At 43.2% G+C, this 19877-nt stretch overlaps 1 protein-coding gene across 1 annotated transcript in view; it reads right to left on the reverse strand.

Annotated features, from left to right (window-relative positions):
• Positions 1-1642, reverse strand: part of LOC141076815 (uncharacterized) — a 918929-nt gene extending 917287 nt beyond the window's left edge. The window contains exon 1 of the mRNA XM_073564122.1: positions 1560-1642. Within this exon, the coding sequence (XP_073420223.1) occupies positions 1560-1642 (83 nt within the window). The remainder of the gene's footprint in view (positions 1-1559) is intronic.
• Positions 1643-19877: the final 18235 nt, after the last annotated feature.

A 19877-nucleotide genomic window follows, 5' to 3' on the forward strand; every position in this document is an offset into this window, starting at 1 on the left:
CCTGCCTCTCTCCACGCTCCGGTCCCAGTGATCCTTTGCACGAATGAACGCGAGATGTCACGGTCTCGAGGGATAACAAAGTCTCGCGGTCATTCATGCAAAGGATCACTGGGACCGGAGCGTGGAGAGAGGCAGGATGGCTGAACGGGACATCGGAAGGTGAGAATAACTCTATTTTTTATTTTTTTTATTATTTTTTTACTCCTGATCGCTGGTCTCCCGCCTGTCACACACAGCGATGCGTGCTGGCCAGCGGGAGACCAGCGACAAAAGAAACGTCCAGAGATTTCTTGCAGCGATCAGCGATACCGGCAGGGGGGCCGCTCGCTGATCGCTGTCACACACAGCGATCTCGCTGGTGAGATCGCTGTTACGTCACTAAAGTTGTGACTCAGCAGCGATCTCGCTACCAAGATTGCTTAGTGAGACGGGGCCTTAAGGATAAAGATATTTTTATCCTGAGCTCGATCCACACAGATGCCACAAGGGCCACTGCAGACCAACAGGGATCCACCACTCCAAAACCTGTGTCTGTCATTGACTACAACAAATATATGGGGTGTGGACCTTGCAGATCAGGTTCTACAGCCATACCAGGTATCAAGAAAATCATATATCTGGTATAACAAGTTAGTCATGTATTTGTTTCAGGTGGCCACATATAATTCTTTTGTGTTATACAAAAAAGCCGGAAATGCAGATACTTTCCTTGATTATCAGGAAAAGGTCACTGAAAATCTTGTTTTTGAAAATTCTGTCCCCGCCAATCCTTTAGAATGTGAAGACGTCAGAAGACTCACTGAGCGACATTTTATTGCACTCATCCCAGCAACTGAAACAAGAAAGAACCCCCAGAGAAGATGTCGTGTATGTTCCTAGAGAGGAATGAGGCATGATACCCGCTATTATTACCCACAATGCCCATCACTGCCAGCCTTATGCCTCCATGACGGCTTTACAATCTTCCACACAGAACCGCGTTTTTGAACTCTTTTGACATTCAAGCATTTGGTTTATTTAGTGACAGACACATTTGAGTAGAGCTGACGTAACAATTTCCGGGGGTAGGTGGGGGGAGGTCTCCAGAGACACAAGCTGGGCACAATATATTGGGCACTACAATGACATTTTTGCAATTTTTGCTCTAAAACTTCCACTACGAGTTTCTGGAAATCATCCATGTAGAGAAAATGGTCACTATATTCATAGATGAATTCCCAGAGGGGTGTCATTTCCAAAATGGGGTCACTTCAGGGGGGATTCTGTTGTTCTAGCACTTAGCGGCTCTCCAAAGTGCCACAACAGCAGAATCCCCCCTGAAGTGACCCCATTTTAGAAATGACACCCCTCTGGGAATTAGAAATGACCCCCCCTCTGTGAATTCATCTCTGGGTGTAGTGACCATTTACCTATCTACCTAATTTCCAATGTAATATCTGGGGTTAAAACAACATTTTAGTGATAAAAATGTACCATATTTTTCAGACTATAAGTCGCACTTTTTGCCAAAAAATTTAGTGGGGAAATGGGGATGCGTCTTATAGTAGGAATTTACTTACAAATGCTGTTGCGGCGGCGCTCTGTGCTGCGTGGAGGGCTCCACTGGAATTTTGTCAAAGTCCAGAGACCCCTGCAGTTTCATTGTTACGATGCGGTGGTCTCCAGAAAAATGGCCGCTGTGAACGGCGCATGCTCAGATTCAGATCTCGCCCCGAGATCTCGTTGCCGAGATCTAAATCTGAGCATGTGCCGCCCCCACCTGCCATTCTCCCGGAGGCCATCGCATCACAGCAATGGAGCTGCAGGGGCTTAAGGCTTTGACAAAATGGCGGCAAAGCCCCCCACGCAGCACAGAGTGCCGCTGCCCCAGCACAGAGCGCTGCCGCCGCCACAGGTGGAGCGCTGCCGACCCAACGCAGAGCACTTCCACCCAAGCACAGAGCACCGCTGCCACACCAGCCTGGAATGGGAGCTTCCGGAGGCCACCGCACCAGCCTGGACCATCGAACAACGTCTGTGACCACTCTTGCACCTGTGCTGATTCCACCCCCCCGGTAAGCTGAATTCGGATGTAAGATGGACCCCCATTTTGCACATTTTTCTCCCCTATTTTCCTTTTGAAAATTTGGGGTGCGTCTTATAGTCCAAAAAATACAGTAATTATTTTTTCTTCACTGCCCAATGGTATAATTTTCTATGGAACAGCAGTGGTGTCAGTATGCTCACTGCACCACTAGAAGAACTCATTCAGGGAAGTATTTGGTAAAATGCAGTCACTTTTGGGGCTTATGCTGTTCTGGCACCTCAGGGGCTCTGACAATGTGACATGTCACCCACAAACACTTCCAGCAAAATCTGCTCTCCAATATGGCGCTCCTTCCCTTCCAAGCCATGCCATGCGCCGAAACAGTGGTATTCTCCCACATGTGGGGTATCGGCGAGCTCAGGAGAAATTGCACAACAAATTGTATGGAGCAATTTCTCCCGTTACCCTTATGAAAATGCAAAATATGGAGCTAAAAAGATTTGTGAAAAATCGTATTTTTTTTTTATTTGCATGGCGCCATGTTATAAACTTCTGTGAAGCACCTGTGGGTTGAAGGTGCTCAATACACATCTGGATAAGTTCCCTAAGGGGTCTAGTTTCTAAAATGGTGTCACTTGTTGGTGGTTTCCACTGTTTAGGCACATCAGGGGCTCGACAAACACGACATGGCAACCGCTAATTATTACAGCATATTTTACATTCAAAAAGTCAAATGGCACTCCTTCCCTTCCGAGCCCTGCCGTGCGCCCAAACAGTAGATTTCCCCAACATATGGGGTATCGGCATGCTCAGGAGAAATTGCACAACAAAACGTATCGTCCATTTTCTCCTGTTACCCTGGCGAAAGTGAAAAAAAAATAGGTCTAAAGGAAAATTTTTGTGAAAGAAAATTAAAGTAAATGTTTATTTTTTCCTTCCACATTTCCTTCATTCCAGTGAAGCACCTGAAGGGTTAATAAACTTCTTGAATGTGGTTTTGAGCCCCTTGAGGGGTGCACTCTTTAGAATGGTGTCACGTTTGGGTATTTTCTGTCATATTGACCCCCCAAACTCATTTCAAATGTGAGGTGGTCCCTAAAAAAATGGTTTTGTAAATTTTGTTGTAAAAATGAGAAATCGCTGTTTAACTTTTAACCCTTATAACTTCCTAACAAAAAAAATTTGATATAGTTGATATAGAGGCTACTGCGCAGGCGCCGCCATCACCGGTGACATTGTGCTGGATGTAATTTCTTTCTAAGCCTCACAATAGCCACAATATTATAGGCATTATCACCAATAACATCAATGCTATTATATGCATTATGTAATAATGGGGGCAGGTCAGTGAGGGGTCAGCGACCTGTCATAAGCCAATACAGATGAATATGTAATCAGAGCACCACATAAAGCCCCGCCCACAGCCCCACCCACAGCCCCGCCCTGGAGCACGAGAATCTCATTAACTGAAAACTACAAATACAGATTACACAACAGTAAACCAGAGTTGCCCTCATTTATGGTGGACCATTGGAGCTACTATGGATCCTGACCAGAAGATTAGAGAAAATAATATTGCTCCCCATTTCAGGAGAGATTGTGCAGTAATCTGAATTCCTTAGGATCGAAAACAATGTAATTGGTTGTAAGTTCTATAGAAAAGGGCTTTCAATGCCCAAAGTCATTTGAACAGTTTTGGGTGGAGGAGAATGTTGTGGTCTAGAGGCAAAATGGTGATCATGGTAATATGGCCGGACTACACCACCGATAAAGCAGCCACAGCCGGTGACTGAGAGGAATCTGTGACTTCTCTGCATTCAGTGGTTACTACTCACCTGGGTAGTCATATGTGGGAATCTCCTCTTTACACCACTCATCACCCCTCACATATGTCTCTGTAGTATTAATATGGGTCAGATCTTCACCCTGAAACAAATATTGTAAAAGTCACCGACAGATGGAGAAGTCCCATCTATGATCAGCTCTAATCCTGCCATCTCCACCGTTCTCATTACACAAGTATAAAACATATAATACTGGTGGATAAAACAAGACTGAGCACAAGACCTTCACAGCCGTCTACACATCATAGGGGAGATCTCCTGACACCTTCTCTCCATCTACCTGATGATCCTGAGGAGCACTGGGATCTTCTTGGTTACAGTCCTGTGGAAGAAGAGGACGGGGACATCTCTCTGGTGTTGTCCTCTTACTGGATAGATCTGGAGGAAACACATACAGGGACTGAATTCATTCTCTACATACAGATAATTATAGGCCGTGTGTATTTAGTCCTGTCTATTACCTGGTGATGTGAGGGGCCGGGGAACCTCCATTATGACGTTCTTGTACAGATCTCTGTGTCCTTCTAAATACTCCCACTCCTCCATGGAGAAATAGACAGCGACATCCTGACACCTTATAGGAACCTGACACATACAATGATACCGTCATCCCCCGATCCCTTCATAGTGTTACTGTATAATGTCCCAGCATTCCCAGCAGTGTCACCTCTCCAGTCAGCAGCTCAGTCATCTTGTAGATGAGGTCTAGGATCTTCTGGTCATTGATGTCCTCATGGATCAGGGGGTGAGGTGGAGGCCCTGTGATTGGGCTCAGGGGTCTTCCCCATCCCTCAGACACAGGGTCCTGACAGCGATCACTAGAGGTCTTCTTCACCACGGTGTAATCCTGGTTATGGAGAGACACATTAATAAATCTCACTACAGACATTCCCAGAGTCCTCACCTCTCCAGTTCTGTCCATCTGTTATTCCCATAGATAAGAATGATGGAATGTGACGTCATCAGAATCTCTCACCTCTCCAGTGAGACGGAAGAGGATCTCTAGGGTGAGGTGTAATATCCTCTCCACCATCTTGTCTCTGTCCATATCCATCCTTGATGGGTAATTCAGGAAAATTCTCTTCTGTAGAAGATCTTCACTGAGAGGATCCGATATTGTAGAGACCTGAATGAGAAGAAGATGATCCGATGTAACATCATAAGAATCCTGTGTAATAATACAATTACTGGAGATTATAAGGGAAACATATGAGGAGATTTATTATCTTACAGGGTTTAGTTTTCTCCCCTGACATCTACTAATAAAACCTATATATTTAGGTCACAGCCAACAAGCAGTTTCCTCCTCGGAGTCGGCAGCTGAACACGTTCCTCATAGACTCATCTTCCATAACGCTAATTCTCGTCTCATTACCGACACTGGAATCGGCATTAGCAATACTGCAGGAGAGATTCATTACACGCGACATGAGAAATAACTCCTTCATGATGAGGACGACATCTTCATCTTCTACTGCGGCTCTAGAGACAGATGTGGCCAGAGTCGGTCACTGCCTCCATCCCCACCGGCCGTCTATATGAAGGTTTCCCGTCTTCCCCGCACTGGAATCTTCTCTCCCGTTAGATCTCAGCTCTGAGTCACACACAGAAGTTTGAGGCTTTTCTGGAAGAACAGGACAGGAGAGATCTGAGGCCGATGTCTCCATGTACAGGGTTTCCCTCTGGATAAGAGGCTTTTCTATCCCTTTCCCCCAATTAGAGGGGACACCTGTGGATATCGGGGTCTTTACCGGATGCAGTCCTGGGGGGATTTACTCGGTAACGTGGACGTTGGAGAAACGTCACCATCAATTCCCATCAGAGTGAAGGAACATCGCTCCTCTATTCAGCTCTATGGATCCAGGATGAAATCCACTGCGGCCCCTGCAAGAAAAGAGCGAAGTCTGGTGAGACCCCCCGAGGCCAGAGATTTCTACAGCTGCTCTGTGCGCACAGGACCTGTGATGAGGTCACAGGAGGGGAGGAGTCAGGGGTCACATGATCAGGGGCCTCAGTGTGTGCAGGACTCTGCTGTGCTGGTTGTCATGGTGCTGGATGAGGGGAAGTTTATTTGTGGGGTCAGGAGGGGTTTACAGGGTGGATGTAGCAGAGCCATGTGTGTACGAGGTGTACGGAGCAGAGCCGTGTGTGTACGAGGTGTGCGGAGCGGAGCCGTGTGTGTACGAGGTGTGCGGAGCGGAGCCGTGTGTGTACGAGGTGTACGGAGCGGAGCCGTGTGTGTACGAGGTGTACGGAGCGGAGCCGTGTGTGTACGAGGTGTACGGAGCGGAGCCGCGTGTGTATGAGGTGTACGGAGTGGAGCCACGTGTGTGTACGAGGTGTACGGAGCGGAGCCGTGTGTACGAGGTGTACGGAGCAGAGCCGCGTGTGTACGAGGTGTACGGAGCGGAGCCGTGTGTGTACGAGGTGTACGGAGCGGAGCCGTGTGTGTACGAGGTGTACGGAGCGGAGCCGTGTGTGTACGAGGTGTACGGAGCGGAGCCGCGTGTGTATGAGGTGTACGGAGCGGAGCCGCGCGTGTACGAGGTGTACGGAGCGGAGCCGCGCGTGTACGAGGTGTACGGAGCGGAGCCGCGCGTGTACGAGGTGTACGGAGCGGAGCCGCGCGTGTACGAGGTGTATGGAGCGGAGCTGCGCGTGTACGAGGTGTACGGAGCGGAGCCGTGCGTGTACGAGGTGTACGGAGCGGAGCCGTGTGTATGAGGTGTACGGAGCGGAGCCGTGTGTGTACGAGTGTACATAGCGGAACTGTGTGTACGAGGTGTACTGAGCAAAACCGCGTTTGTGTGGACCCCTCTGTACACCCCCATCTTCAGTCACAGACCCTTGTGTACGCTGTATACACCCGTATACCCCCAGCTTCAGTCACAGACCCCTCAGTGTACGCTGTATACACCTGTATTCCCCCAGCTTTGGTCACAGACCCCCTCAGTGTGCTCTTTATACTCCCGTATACCCCCAGCTTCGGTCATAGACCCTTCTGTGTATGCTGTATACACCCGTATATCCCCAGCTTCGGTCGCAGACCCCTGTTACTCTGTATACCCTCGTATACCCCCAGCTTCGGTCATAGACCCCTCAGTGTATGCTGTATACACCCGTATACCCCCAGCTTTGGTCACAGACCCCTATGTATGCTGTATACACCCGTATACCCCCAGCTTCGGTCACAGACCCCTATGTATGCTGTATACACCCGTATACCCCCAGCTTCGGTCACAGACCCCTCTGTGTATGCTGTATACACCCATATACCCCCAGCTTCGGTCACAGACCCCGCATCTCTCACACTGTAAAACTGACGCCGGACACACAGGGTAAAACTGCAGTCGTCGGTCTCTCATCTCTCGCACTTATACTGATAACGAACCCTCCTACAAACCGTGAGAACAAAGTAATTACTACAGGACTGTCTGACAAAGGCATTTATTCTATAAGAAACGCTGGGGCCACAAATGAGAATAACATAATGTCGTTCATAGATACAGTTGTGGCCAAAAGTATTGACACCCCTGCAATTCTGTCAGATAATACTCAGTTTCTTCCTGAAAATGATTGCAAACACAAATTCTTTGGTATTATTATCTTCATTTAATTTGTCTTAAATGAAAAAAACACAAAAGAGAATGAAGCAAAAATCAAAACATTGATCATTTCACACAAAACTCCAAAAATGGGCCAGACAAAAGTATTGGTACCCTCAGCCTAATACTTGGTTGCACAACCTTTAGCCAAAATAACTGCGACCAACCGCTTCCGGTAACCATCAATGAGTTTCTTACAATGCTCTGCTGGAATTTTAGACCATTCTTCTTTGGCAAACTGCTCCAGGTCCCTGATATTTGAAGGGTGCCTTCTCCAAACTGCCATTTTTAGATCTCTCCACAGGTGTTCTATGGGATTCAGGTCTGGACTCATTGCTGGCCATCTTAGAAGTCTACAGTGCTTTCTCTCAAACCATTTTCTAGTGCTTTTTGAAGTGTGTTTTGGGTCATTGTCCTGCTGGAAGACCCATGACCTCTGAGGGAGACCCAGCTTTCTCACACTGGGCCCTACATTATGCTGCAAAATTTGTTGGTAGTCTTCATAATGCCATGCACATGGTCAAGCATTCCAGTGCCAGAGGCAGCAAAGCAACCCCAAAACATCAGGGAACCTCCGCCATGTTTGACTGTAGGGACCGTGTTCTTTTCTTTGAATGCCTCTTTTTTTCTCCTGTAAACACTATGTTGATGCCTTTGCCCAAAAAGCTCTACTTTTGTCTCATCTGACCAGAGAACATTCTTCCAAAACGTTTTAGGCTTTTTCAGGCAAGTTTTGGCAAACTCCAGCCTGGCTTTTTTATGTCTCGGGGTAAGAAGTGGGGTCTTCCTGGGTCTCCTACCTTACTGTCCCTTTTCATTCAGATGCCGACAGATAGTACGGGTTGACACTGTTGTACCCTCGGACTGCAGGGCAGCTTGAACTTGTTTGGATGTTAGTCGAGTTATCCAACATCTGTACAATCTTGCGTTGAAATCTCTTGTCAATTTTTCTTTTCCATCCACATCTAGGGAGGTTAGCCACAGTGCCATGGGCTTTAAACTTCTTGATGACACTGCACACGGTAGACACAGGAACATTCAGGTCTTTGGAGATGGACTTGTAGCCTTGAGATTGCTCATGCTTCCTCACAATTTGGTTTCTCAAGTCCTCAGACAGTTCTTTGGTCTTCTTTCTTTTCTCCATGCTCAATGTGGTACACACAAGGACACAGGACAGAGGTTGAGTCAACTTTAACCCATGTCAACAGGCTGCAAGTGTGATTTAGTTATTGCCAACACCTGTTAGGTGCCACAGGTAAGTTACAGGTGCTGTTAATCACACAAATTAGAGAAGCATCACTTGATTTTTCGAACAGTGCCAATACTTTTGTCCACCCTCTTTTTTATGTTTGGTGTGGAATTATATCCAATTTGGCTTTAGGACAATTCTTTTTGTGTTTTTTCATTTAAGACAAATTAAATGAAGATAATAACACCAAAGAATTTGTGTTTGCAATCATTATCAGGAAGAAACTGAGTATTATCTGACAGAATTGCAGAGGTGTCAATACTTTTGGCCACAACTGTATTGACAGTGAGGGCGACTTCCACTTTGCCGCAATGTGGATTTTAGTGGCCATACATAAGTAGTTTACTAGCTTCTGAAAGCTTTTTGGAAGCTGGGAAGGCCTGGTTCCCAGTAAAATGGTAGAAGGTTCCAGAACAACCGGTCCACCATACATCTGTGCTATCAGACGCTTCACCTTATCCCAAAACCCAGAAACCATTGTACAAGACCACCAAATAGACTCTGTGCAATAGTTTTAAGGAGGTGTAGGGATTCACTCTGGTAGGTAATGGCAGGGCTGCAGTAATGAGGCAACACACAGGCTAAAAGTCCAATTTCAGTGGTTTAATGTCACGTTGTAAACAGGAGATTAACAGAAAGTAAGGAAAAACAGAAATATACTCCAGCTTGGAGAACCACTGGTCCCATACTCACCACTTGCACGAGACGGGCTTAACTAAGTGGCTGACAGGTCCGCGGCATCTGCCAGGTGCCATTCCCATGGTTGTTGAGAGTCTTGCTGCTATAGTCCTGCAGCACGGGGATCCTGTGTACGTGTTCAGGCTAAGTCCAGCCAAGGTCCTGTAACTTCCAGACACACACTCACCATGTGCCAAACACCAACCTCCATTACATAGCCCATATCCCCTCCTACAAGTGAGGTAAACATCACATGGGCTGATGATCACGTGACCATGACATCATCGCAGGTCCTGCCTTTAGGGAAAAACCCAGCCAAACATTAACCTGCTGGGAGAAATGTATCTTCCATCCAGTAAAACACCCTTTACTGTACCACATACAGTACCTCCCTCCTATGTTCAACCCTAAGGGGTGGACACATGACATACAGTGATCTCTGGACAGGGCATCTGCATTCCCCTGTAGTCTGATCCCAGCAAAGAGCAAACAGATGAACGGCATACTAGGGCACACAAAACACCACATTACCAGACGGAGCTATTTATCTGAAGTATTGCAGCATATGATTCAGTCAAGAAATGGAGGTGCTTGCATGAAAAAACATGAATATTTCAATGTGAAGCAAAAAAAGAAGAAATATGCAGCACTCACCGATATAGCTGAAAAACTGTGAGTCTTTATTTCACATAATTTCCATCAAATGTGTGGACATGCAGGACGTGGAGGAATGCTAGGGGAGGGAGGTGCCGGACATCGGCAGTTTCACCATTACTCGCTTCTACGGGTCCAGGTGAGGGGATTAGCTAAAGGTGATTCCCTATATAGGATCACAGACCTTACTAATTAACATACATAACAAGTTGTGAAACAAACATTTACAAAAAAAATATAGTTATACAATATACAGAGTGCAAGATACTAGTAAAGAATAAATCTTTCCATATCGATTTACAAGATAATCTATATTTTTACAATATCATAGGAAGATAATCTAAATAACTTTACATACAATTTTTTATATAACATTTTTTATAAAAATACTGATAGATCGATCCGGTCATTTAGTCCCAAAGGACCTTGTGCATTCGCTTTCAGGATCCATTTTGCTTCTTGTTGCAATAAAGCTTTGTCATGGTCACCTCCTTGAGGTGGAAAATTGACCTTTTCAATCCCTGCAAAACTCAGCTACATTGGTGAGTGCTGCATATTTCTTCTTTTTTCGCTTCACATTGAAATATTCATGTTTTTTCATACAAGCACCTCCGTTTTTTGACTGAACCATATGCCGCAATACTTCAGATAAAGAGCGCTCCGTCTGGTAATGTGGTGATTTGTGTGCCCTAGTACGCCGTTCATCTGTTTGCTCTTTGCTAGGATCATTCAACTTGTGTAATTGAACTGAGCACAGGGTTTATTTCACTCACTTTTTATCCATACAATGGACACAGACGAAAATATGGAGCTTTCTGATATGAATGCGGTTGAACAGGGACTTTTAGCAGGACGAGAGGATGCAATCGTAAGGAAGAGCTGCATATTATCAGCACAAGATCACTTGAATTTAAAATACAATCATTAGCTGAGAGAGAAATCCGATCATTCTGGACTGTAAAATCATTGAAATCATACACTGAATGCAAGAGAGTCCCGAGAGGTTTACGTATCTTCAAGGAAATTTCACAATTTCAAGATGATCCTATTTTCCAAAAGAAATGGACTGATCTCCTTCACCAATGTTCTCTCAATTTATTACAATTGGTAGCAGAGAAAAATGAGCAGGAGTATGATCATCTGACTGAACAGTTGGAGAAAGCGTAATCAGAATTAAAGTCACGCTACACAGAAAACCAAAATACACATTTTTACAAAAAATTGGATAAAAAACTCGCATTACAACAAATCGATATTAAGAAGAAGAAAAAAGAAAAGTTTTTGAGAGATAAAAATGACTACGAAAATAACATGATTTTTTCCTGGAATAAAAATCGTTCCTCTTTTTCTAAAAAGCGGAGATACAACATGGCTCATAAAAAGAAAAATAACTATGAAGGATGGACCACAGATTCGGACTCAAGTGTTGCAGACGATCGAGAGGACTCAAGCATGCTTACTTTTCTTTCTACATCTAATAATACGCCCCCTTTAGGAAAAAAACAAGACGAGGCCGGAAAATTACAAAATCAAGGAAAGAAACGCAAGCAAGTATGGAGGAAATAACACCTCCAAGGACAATCTACGTATAATAAACCTTTCAAAGCGCCAATTATCCAGTGAACATACTGAAGTTCTATCTAAAGGCTTAAATTTTTGTATTCCAGAAAAATTTGATTATGTCGATTTTAGGATTGAATTGTTTAAAAGTATAAGAAAGCTACATCTTAAAAAATCTTTTTCCAGTGTTTCAGCTGCAGTTTCTGTTCCTATACATGAAGGTGAGAAACCTCCAACTATTGGTCCTTTAGGCTTTATGCTAAATTCAGATATCTGTCCCAGACAATTTTTAAGTGATGTTGAAATGTTAATGAGTATAACTGAACCAGATTTCTCCCTGGAATCAGTTAATTCCAATGAAGAAATACCAATACCTTTTAAAGGAGGAATAAAATCAAATGTCATGCCTCCTATATCTCCTGGGAACAGTATCGATCTTTTCCATGATATGGTCATCAAGGATGTAGAAGCTTTACTCTATCCCATGTCAGAAAAAAATTTGAGAGCATCGGAGATGAAAGCTTTGCAAGAAATGAAGGGATGGAGTGATACTGTGTTCAGGAGATCTGATAAAGGAGGGAATTTGGGTCTTTTGGATAAGACATACTATATACAAGATGCCGTAAATCACTTGAATGATAGTAATACCTACTGTATGCTAAATGACAACCCTTTGCATAAATATAAGGACAAATTAAGATCTCTTTTAAGAAAGTATGTTCAATTGGGGATATTATCAAAAAGAGAGCAGAAAAACTCTTTCCAGAATACCCAGAAATTCCCTATTGGTATAGTGTGCCAAAAGTGCACAAGTCTTTAAAAGAGCCTCCGGGTCGCCCTATAATTTCAGGGGAAACTCTTTGACTGAACCACTTTCACAATACTTAGACTGGCTACTAAAACCTTTACTAAAAGCTGTGACATCCTTTGTAAAAGACTCAGGAGATTTATTGAAAAAATTGAAAGATTTTCATTGGCAACCACATTTCTCCCTTGCATCTATTGATGCTGAGAGTCTATATACCCGCATCCCCCATGATAAAGGCATAGCAGCAATAAAGGAGATTTTACATAACACAAACAAATGACAGGATTTTACTTCCTTTATTATCGAGTCACTTGATTATGTTTTGACATAATGCCTTCAAATTTCTGGATAAGTGGTATATACAAAGGGTGGGCACAGCAATGGGCACGCCAGTCTCTTGTGTCATACAAAGGGTGGGCACAGCAATGGGCACGCCAGTCTCTTGTGTTTATGCAAATTTATTTCTAGCACGATTTGAAGAGTTTTATATAAAAACAGCCCTAAATCCACACTTAAAACATTTACAAGCATATTTTCGCTTTGTGGATGATATTTTTATTATCTGGGGCGGTTCTCTGGAAGAATTTGCAGATTTTGTAAAATACCTGAACAATGTGAACAGTGACAACATGCGCTTCACATTTTCATTTGGGGGAAGCACAATAGATTTTCTTGATGTCAAATTTAAAATAAAAAATGGCTCTTTAAAAACAGAAGTGTTTAGAAAAGAAACCGCAACAAATAATTACTTACATTATAAGAGCGCTCACCCATTACACACTAAAAAGGGACTTCCATATAGTCAAATGCTAAGGCTAAGTTCACACGTACCGGAACTCTCGCAGAAATTCCCGCGAGAGTTCCGGAATTCCATTCCGCGGGAAAATAGCATTTTAAATTCCCGCGATTTTCCCGCGGAAAAACTAGCATTTTGCAAGCGTATTTATCTTGCCAAATGCTAGCGTTTTCCAAGCGATCTGTAGCATCACTTGGAGAACTGATTGACAGGTTGGTAACACTCGTCAAACATAGTGTTTGACGAGTGTGACCAACTTTTTATTACTGAGGCCGCCTATGCTGCAACAGTAGTAAAAGATAGAATGTAAAAAAAAAATAAAAAATGGTGTTATTCTTACCTCCCAATGTCCCGCACAGGTGTTCCCAGTAATCCTTTGCGAAAATGCCCGCGATAACGTCCGTTCTCGCGGGATCGCGATGTCTCGCGGTTATTCGCGATGACGTCGCGCGAATGACCGTGAGACTTCGCGATCCCGCGAGAACGGACGCCATCGCGGGCATTTTCGCAAAGGATTACTGGGAACGGGAGCATGGAGAGAGGCGGGAATGCTGCGCGGGACGCCGGAAGGTAAGAATAACAATATTTTTTATTTTAAAATTCTATTTTTTACAGGGATATGGTACCCAAAGCCCGGAGGACAGTCTCCTCTCCTCCGGACCGTGGGTACCATCCGCAATTGTTCTGCTTACTTTCCGCATGGTGTGCACAGCCACATGCGGGAAGTAAGCGGAACAATACATTCCTATGGGTGCAGGATCGCCGCGATTCCGCAAATTAATGAGCATGCTGCGGTTTTTACCGCGAAGTGATTCCGCCGCGGTAAAAACCGCAGCATTAGCACAGCATTGCGGAATCCCATAGGAATGCATGGGATGCTTATTTTTCGCGTTTTCGCGGCAAAATCGCGCGGTTAAAACCGCCGCGGAAACGCGAAAAAAACGCCACGTGTGAACTCAGCCTAAGAGTAAGAAAACTGAATAATGATGAAACCATTTTTAATGAACAAATTTCTGAGCTGAAACAACATTTTTTGCAAAGGGGCTACCCTATGACTTTATTAAATGAAGCATATGAAAGGGTAAAAAAATTTTCTCAGGAAAGGACTAAAAAATTAAATAGTGTAGTGAAACCTACAAAAAAATGTAATTTTTGTTTCAAACATAGTGCAATGGATAGAGCAATACATGCAGCAGTGAGAAAACACTGGCATCTCATTGACACAGAAAAAACCTTACACACAGATGGTAAATTAGTTCCTCAATTTGCATACAAAAGGGCACATAATATAGGGGATTTATTAGTACATCATAGACTTCGTCCCCCTCAAAAAAATTGGCTACGAGATTTATCAATAAAAGGAAATTATAAATGTGGTCACTGCAGATACTGTCATCTTCACCTGACAGGGAATTCTATACATTTTGGCTCTATGGAACATAAGGTACAAAATTACATTTCTTGTCAAACTAAATTCGTGGTTTATATTATTTTTTGTCCATGTGGTTATTTTTACATTGGAAAAACTATAAGACCACTTACGATACGTTTTGGTGAACACTATAGATCTATTACATCAGGAAAGGGCTCACTGCAATTAATCAAGCATATTCAAGATGTGCAGAAAGCTAACCCAGAAATTTTGAGTTTTGCAGGGATTGAAAAGGTCAATTTTCCACCTCAAGGAGGCAACCATGACAAAGCTTTACTGCAACAAGAAGCAAAATGGATCCTGAAAGCGAACGCACAAGGTCCTTTGGGACTAAATGACCGGATCGATCTATCAGTATTTTTATAAAAAATGTTATATAAAAAATTGTATGTAAAGTTATTTAGATTATAATCTTCCTATGATATTGTAAAAATACAGATTATCTTGTAAATCGATATGGAAAGATTTATTCTTTACTAGTATCTTGCACTCTGTCTATTGTATAACTATATATTTTTTTGTAAATGTTTGTTTCACAACTTGTTATGTAGGTTAATTAGTAAGGTCTGTGATCCTATAAAGGGAATGACCTTTAGCTAATCCCCTCACCTGGACCCGTAGAACCGAGTAATCGTGAAACGGCCGTTGTCCGGCACCTCCCTCCCCTAGCATTCCTCTATCATCCTGCATGTACACACATTTGATGGAATTTATGTGAAATAAAGACGCAGTTTTTCAGCTACATCGGTGAGTGCTGCATATTTCTTCTTTTTTCGCTTCACATTGAAATATTCATGTTTTTTCATGCAAGCACCTCCGTTTTTTGACTGAATTATATGCCGCAATACTTCAGATAAATAGCTCCCTTTGGTAATGTGGTGATTTGTGCACCCTAGTATGCCGTTCATCTGTTTGCTCTTTGCTGGGTACATATTGGGCCGTCTGAAGACTGAGTTTAGTCTAGGACAATCTGTCTGCACTACTAATTAACAGCAGTTACATTACCAAACTAGGGCAGTCCCTATAGGAGAAAAACACAAGAATTATACTGTATTGTCACATACTATCTATTCCTGACACTGGAGTGGCTTATAAACTTACACAGTATATAGTCTGAGGTCTGGGATCTGCCAATATGTAGCTAGTTTTCTGACTGTTTCAGATAACATGATACATGATTTTATTTTTTTCTTTTGTCCAGTCTCACTTGAATATAGGTCAATATTAAATAGTCTCCTGATGAGTCTCCTTTGGTGAGGACGATTAAACACGCAGAAATGAGAGGCTTGGAGAGTGACTGTCTATACGTCACCTCATCCTATATACTGAACTGTGGGGTACATGTTTTTTCCATTAGACACCTACTGACTAACCTTAAGGGGGTGAATTATGGCTATAGTTTTACATTTGGAATTAATAAAGTTTAGTTTTATCCTTTTGTCAGAAAACATGAGGAATGACAAGAGACAACCCCTTTAAGAAGATTCAATTTTGGTTAAAACTATTCCAACACTATGAACACAAAAAAGGCTTCTCCCCTATGTGACGTCTCTGATGTTTATTAACAACTGATTTCCAAGTAAAATATTTCCCAGATTAAGAAAATGAAAAAGGCTTCTCCTCTGTGTGACTGCTCTGATGTCTAACAAGAAGCGCTTTCCGGTTAAAACATTTCCTACATTCTGAACAGGAAAAAGGCTTCTCCCCTGTGTGACTGCTCTGATGTCTAACAAGAAGTACTTTCCAGGTAAAACATATCCCACATTCTGAACAGCAAAAAGGCTTCTCCCCTGTGTGGGTTCTCTGGTGAGTAACAAGATTCCATTTCTGGTTAAAACATTTCCCACATTCTGAACAGGAAAAAGGCTTCTCCCCTGTATGGATTATCTGGTGCTTAACAAAATCTGATTTCTCGTTAAAACATTTCCCACATTCTGAACAGGAAAAAGGCTTCTCCCCTGTGTGAGTTCTATAGTGAGTAACAAAATGTGATTTCTGGATAAAACATTTCCCACATTCTGAGCATGAAAAAGGCTTCTCTCCTGTGTGAGTTCTATGGTGAGTAACAAAATGTGATTTATGTGCAAAACATTTCCCACATTCTGAACATGAAAATGACTCCTTTGCTTTAGGAGCAGTTTGTTTTTTAATGCCTCTTTTGTGACTTTGATTTTCCTTAGTAGTCAGTAATGAATCAGGAGATGGGACCTGTTTCATAGGATCAGATGACAGATCTTTGCTGAGAATGGATGATGATATATCTGGAGTAATGGCATTCACTTCAGTTGTATCTTGTAGGATCTCAAGATCATCAGATTTAAAAATTGAAGATGTCAGCTGTCCCTCTGTTCTCCTGGTACAGTCATCTGCTAAGATAATAAAACAAAGTTTTTTAATAAAATATCCTTGAGTTTTATATTTTTGAACATTTCTACTTAAACTGTCCATAAAAATGGCAAGCTATGTAAAAAAACTTTAACCCCTTTCTGCCATATGACGTACTACCCCGTCCATGTGCCCTGGGACTTAATTCCCAAGGACGGGATAGTACGTCATAGAGATCACAGGGTGAATCATAGAATCATAGAATAGATTCTATTGAGTGAGCGCCGCTGATCGCGGCCGGGTGTCAGCTGATTATCACAGCTGACACGTTAGCCCCTGGCACACTGCGATCAAACACGAAAGCAGTGTACCGGGGGTTTAGGGAAGCATCGACAGGGAGGGGGCTCCCTCCGTGCTTCCCGGAGACCTCCAGCGCAGCGCGATGTGCTGCGCTGGGGGCCTCCTTACCTGCAGGTCCCTGGATCCAATATGGCTGCGGGGACCTTCAGGGGCCTGCAGGGAGGCGGCTTCGTCAGTGCCTGCAAAGCGCAGGCATGATGAAGCCTTGGGCAGTGCCTATGTGAGATCGCTGATCTGTCACAGCGATCTGTGATGTGTCAGATCAGCGATCTCACACATGACAATGATTTCCCCCCTGGGACAGTATAATAAAGTTAAATAAAGAAAAATAAGAGTAAAAATAATTTATAAAAAAATCGCTAAATTTAAAAAAAAAAAAAATATTCCCTAATAAATTCATTTTTTGGAAATAAAAAAAAAACAAAACAATAAAAGTACACATATTTAGTATCGCCATGTCCGTAACGACCCACCCTATAAAACTGTCCCATTAGTTAACCCCTTTAGCGAACCCCTTAAAGAAGAAAAATAAAAAAATTATGCTTTATTATCATACTGCCAAACAAAAAGTGCAATAATGCGCGATTAAAAAGACGGATATACACTCACTGGCCACTTTATTAGGTACACCATGCTAGTAAGGGGTTGGACCCCCTTTTGCCTTCAGAACTGCCTCAATTCTTCGTGGCAGAGATTCAACAAGGTGCTGGAAGCATTCCTCAGAGATTTTGGACCATATTGACATGATGGCATCACACAGTTGGCGCAGATTTGTCGGCTGCACATCCCTGATGCGAATCTCCCGTTCCACCACATCCCAAAGATGCTCTATTGGATTGAGATCTGGTGACTGAGGAGGCCATTTGAGTACAGTGAACTCATTGTCATGTTCAAGAAACCAATCTGAGATGATTCGAGCTTTATGACATGGCGCATTATCCTGCTGAAAGTAGCCATCAGATGCCTGTTCTTAGCTGAGAGGAGTGGTACCCAGTGTGGTCTTCTGCTGCTGTAGCCCATCTGCCTCAAAGTTCGACGCACTGTGCGTTCAGAGATGCTCTTCTGCCTACCTTGGTTGTAACGGGTGGCAATTTGAGTCACTGTTGCCTTTCTATCAGCTCGAACCAGTATGCCCATTCTCCTCTGACCTCTGGCATCAACAAGGCATTTCCGGCCACAGAACTGCCGCTCACTGGATTTTTTTTCTTTTTCGGACCATTCTCTGTAAACCCTAGAGATGGTTGTGCATGAAAATCCCAGTAGATCAGCAGTTTCTGAAATACTCAGACCAGCCCTTCTGGCACCAACAATCATGTCACGTTCAAAGGCACTCAAATCACCTTTCTTCCCCATACTGATGCTCGGTTTGAACTGCAGGAGATTGTCTTGACCATGTCTACATGCCTAAATGCACTGAGTTGCCGCCATGTGATTGGCTGATTAGAAATTAAGTCTTAACACACAGTTGGACAGGTGTACCTAATAAAGTGGCCAGTGAGTGTATATAACCATGGTACCACTGAAAACGTCATCTTGTCCTGCAAAAAACGAGCCACAACACAGCATCATCAGCAAAAAAATGAAAAAGTTATAGCTCACAGAATAAATTGATGCAAAAATAATTATTTTTTATATAATAAAGACATAAATGAGGTATCGCTATAACCGTACTGACCCGAAGAATAAAACCGCCTTATCAATTTTACCGCATGCAGAATGGTGTAAACGCACCCCCCAAAAGAAATTCTTGAAATGCTGGTTTTTGTTCATTCTGCGTCCCAAAAATCGGAATAAAAAGCGATCAAAAAATGTCACGTGCCTGTAAATGGTACCAATAAAAACGTCAACTCGTCCCACAAAAAATAAGACCTCACATGACTCGGTGGGTCAAAATATGGAAAATTATAGCTCTCAAAATGTGGTGATGCAAAAACTATTTTTACAATAAAAAGCGTCTTTTAGCGTGTGACAGCTGCCAAACATAAAAACCGCCATAAATAGTAAATCAAACCCCCCTTTATCACCCCCTTAGTTAGGGAAAAATAATAAAATTTAAAAAATGTATTTATTTCCATTTTCCCATTAGGGTTAGGGCTAGGGTTTGGGTTAGGGGTGTGTTGGGGTTAAGGTTGGAGTTAGAATTGGGGGTTTCCACTGTTTGGGCACTACAGGTGCTCTCCAAACGCAACATGACGTCTGATCTCAATTCCAGCCAATTCTGCGCTGAAAAAGTCAAACAGTGCTCCTTCCCTTCCAAGCTCTGCCATGTGCCCAAACAGTGTTTTACCCCCACATATGGGGTAGCAGCCTACTCAGGACAAATTGCAAAACAACTTTTGGGGTCCAATTTCGCCTGTTACCTTTGGGAAAATAAAAAAATTGGGGACTAAAAGATCATGTTTGTGGAAAAAATATGATTTTTTTATTTTCACGCCCGGGCATTATAAACTTCTGTGAAGCACTGGGGGGTTCAAAGTGCTCACGACACATCAAGTTAAGTTCCGTGGGGGGTCTAGTTTTCAAAATGGTGTCATTTGTGG

This window comes from Dendrobates tinctorius, unplaced genomic scaffold, assembly GCF_039654945.1.
Source record: "Dendrobates tinctorius isolate UK_male_01 unplaced genomic scaffold, ASM3965494v1 ptg000430l, whole genome shotgun sequence".
NCBI classification, from domain to species: Eukaryota; Metazoa; Chordata; class Amphibia; order Anura; family Dendrobatidae; genus Dendrobates; species Dendrobates tinctorius.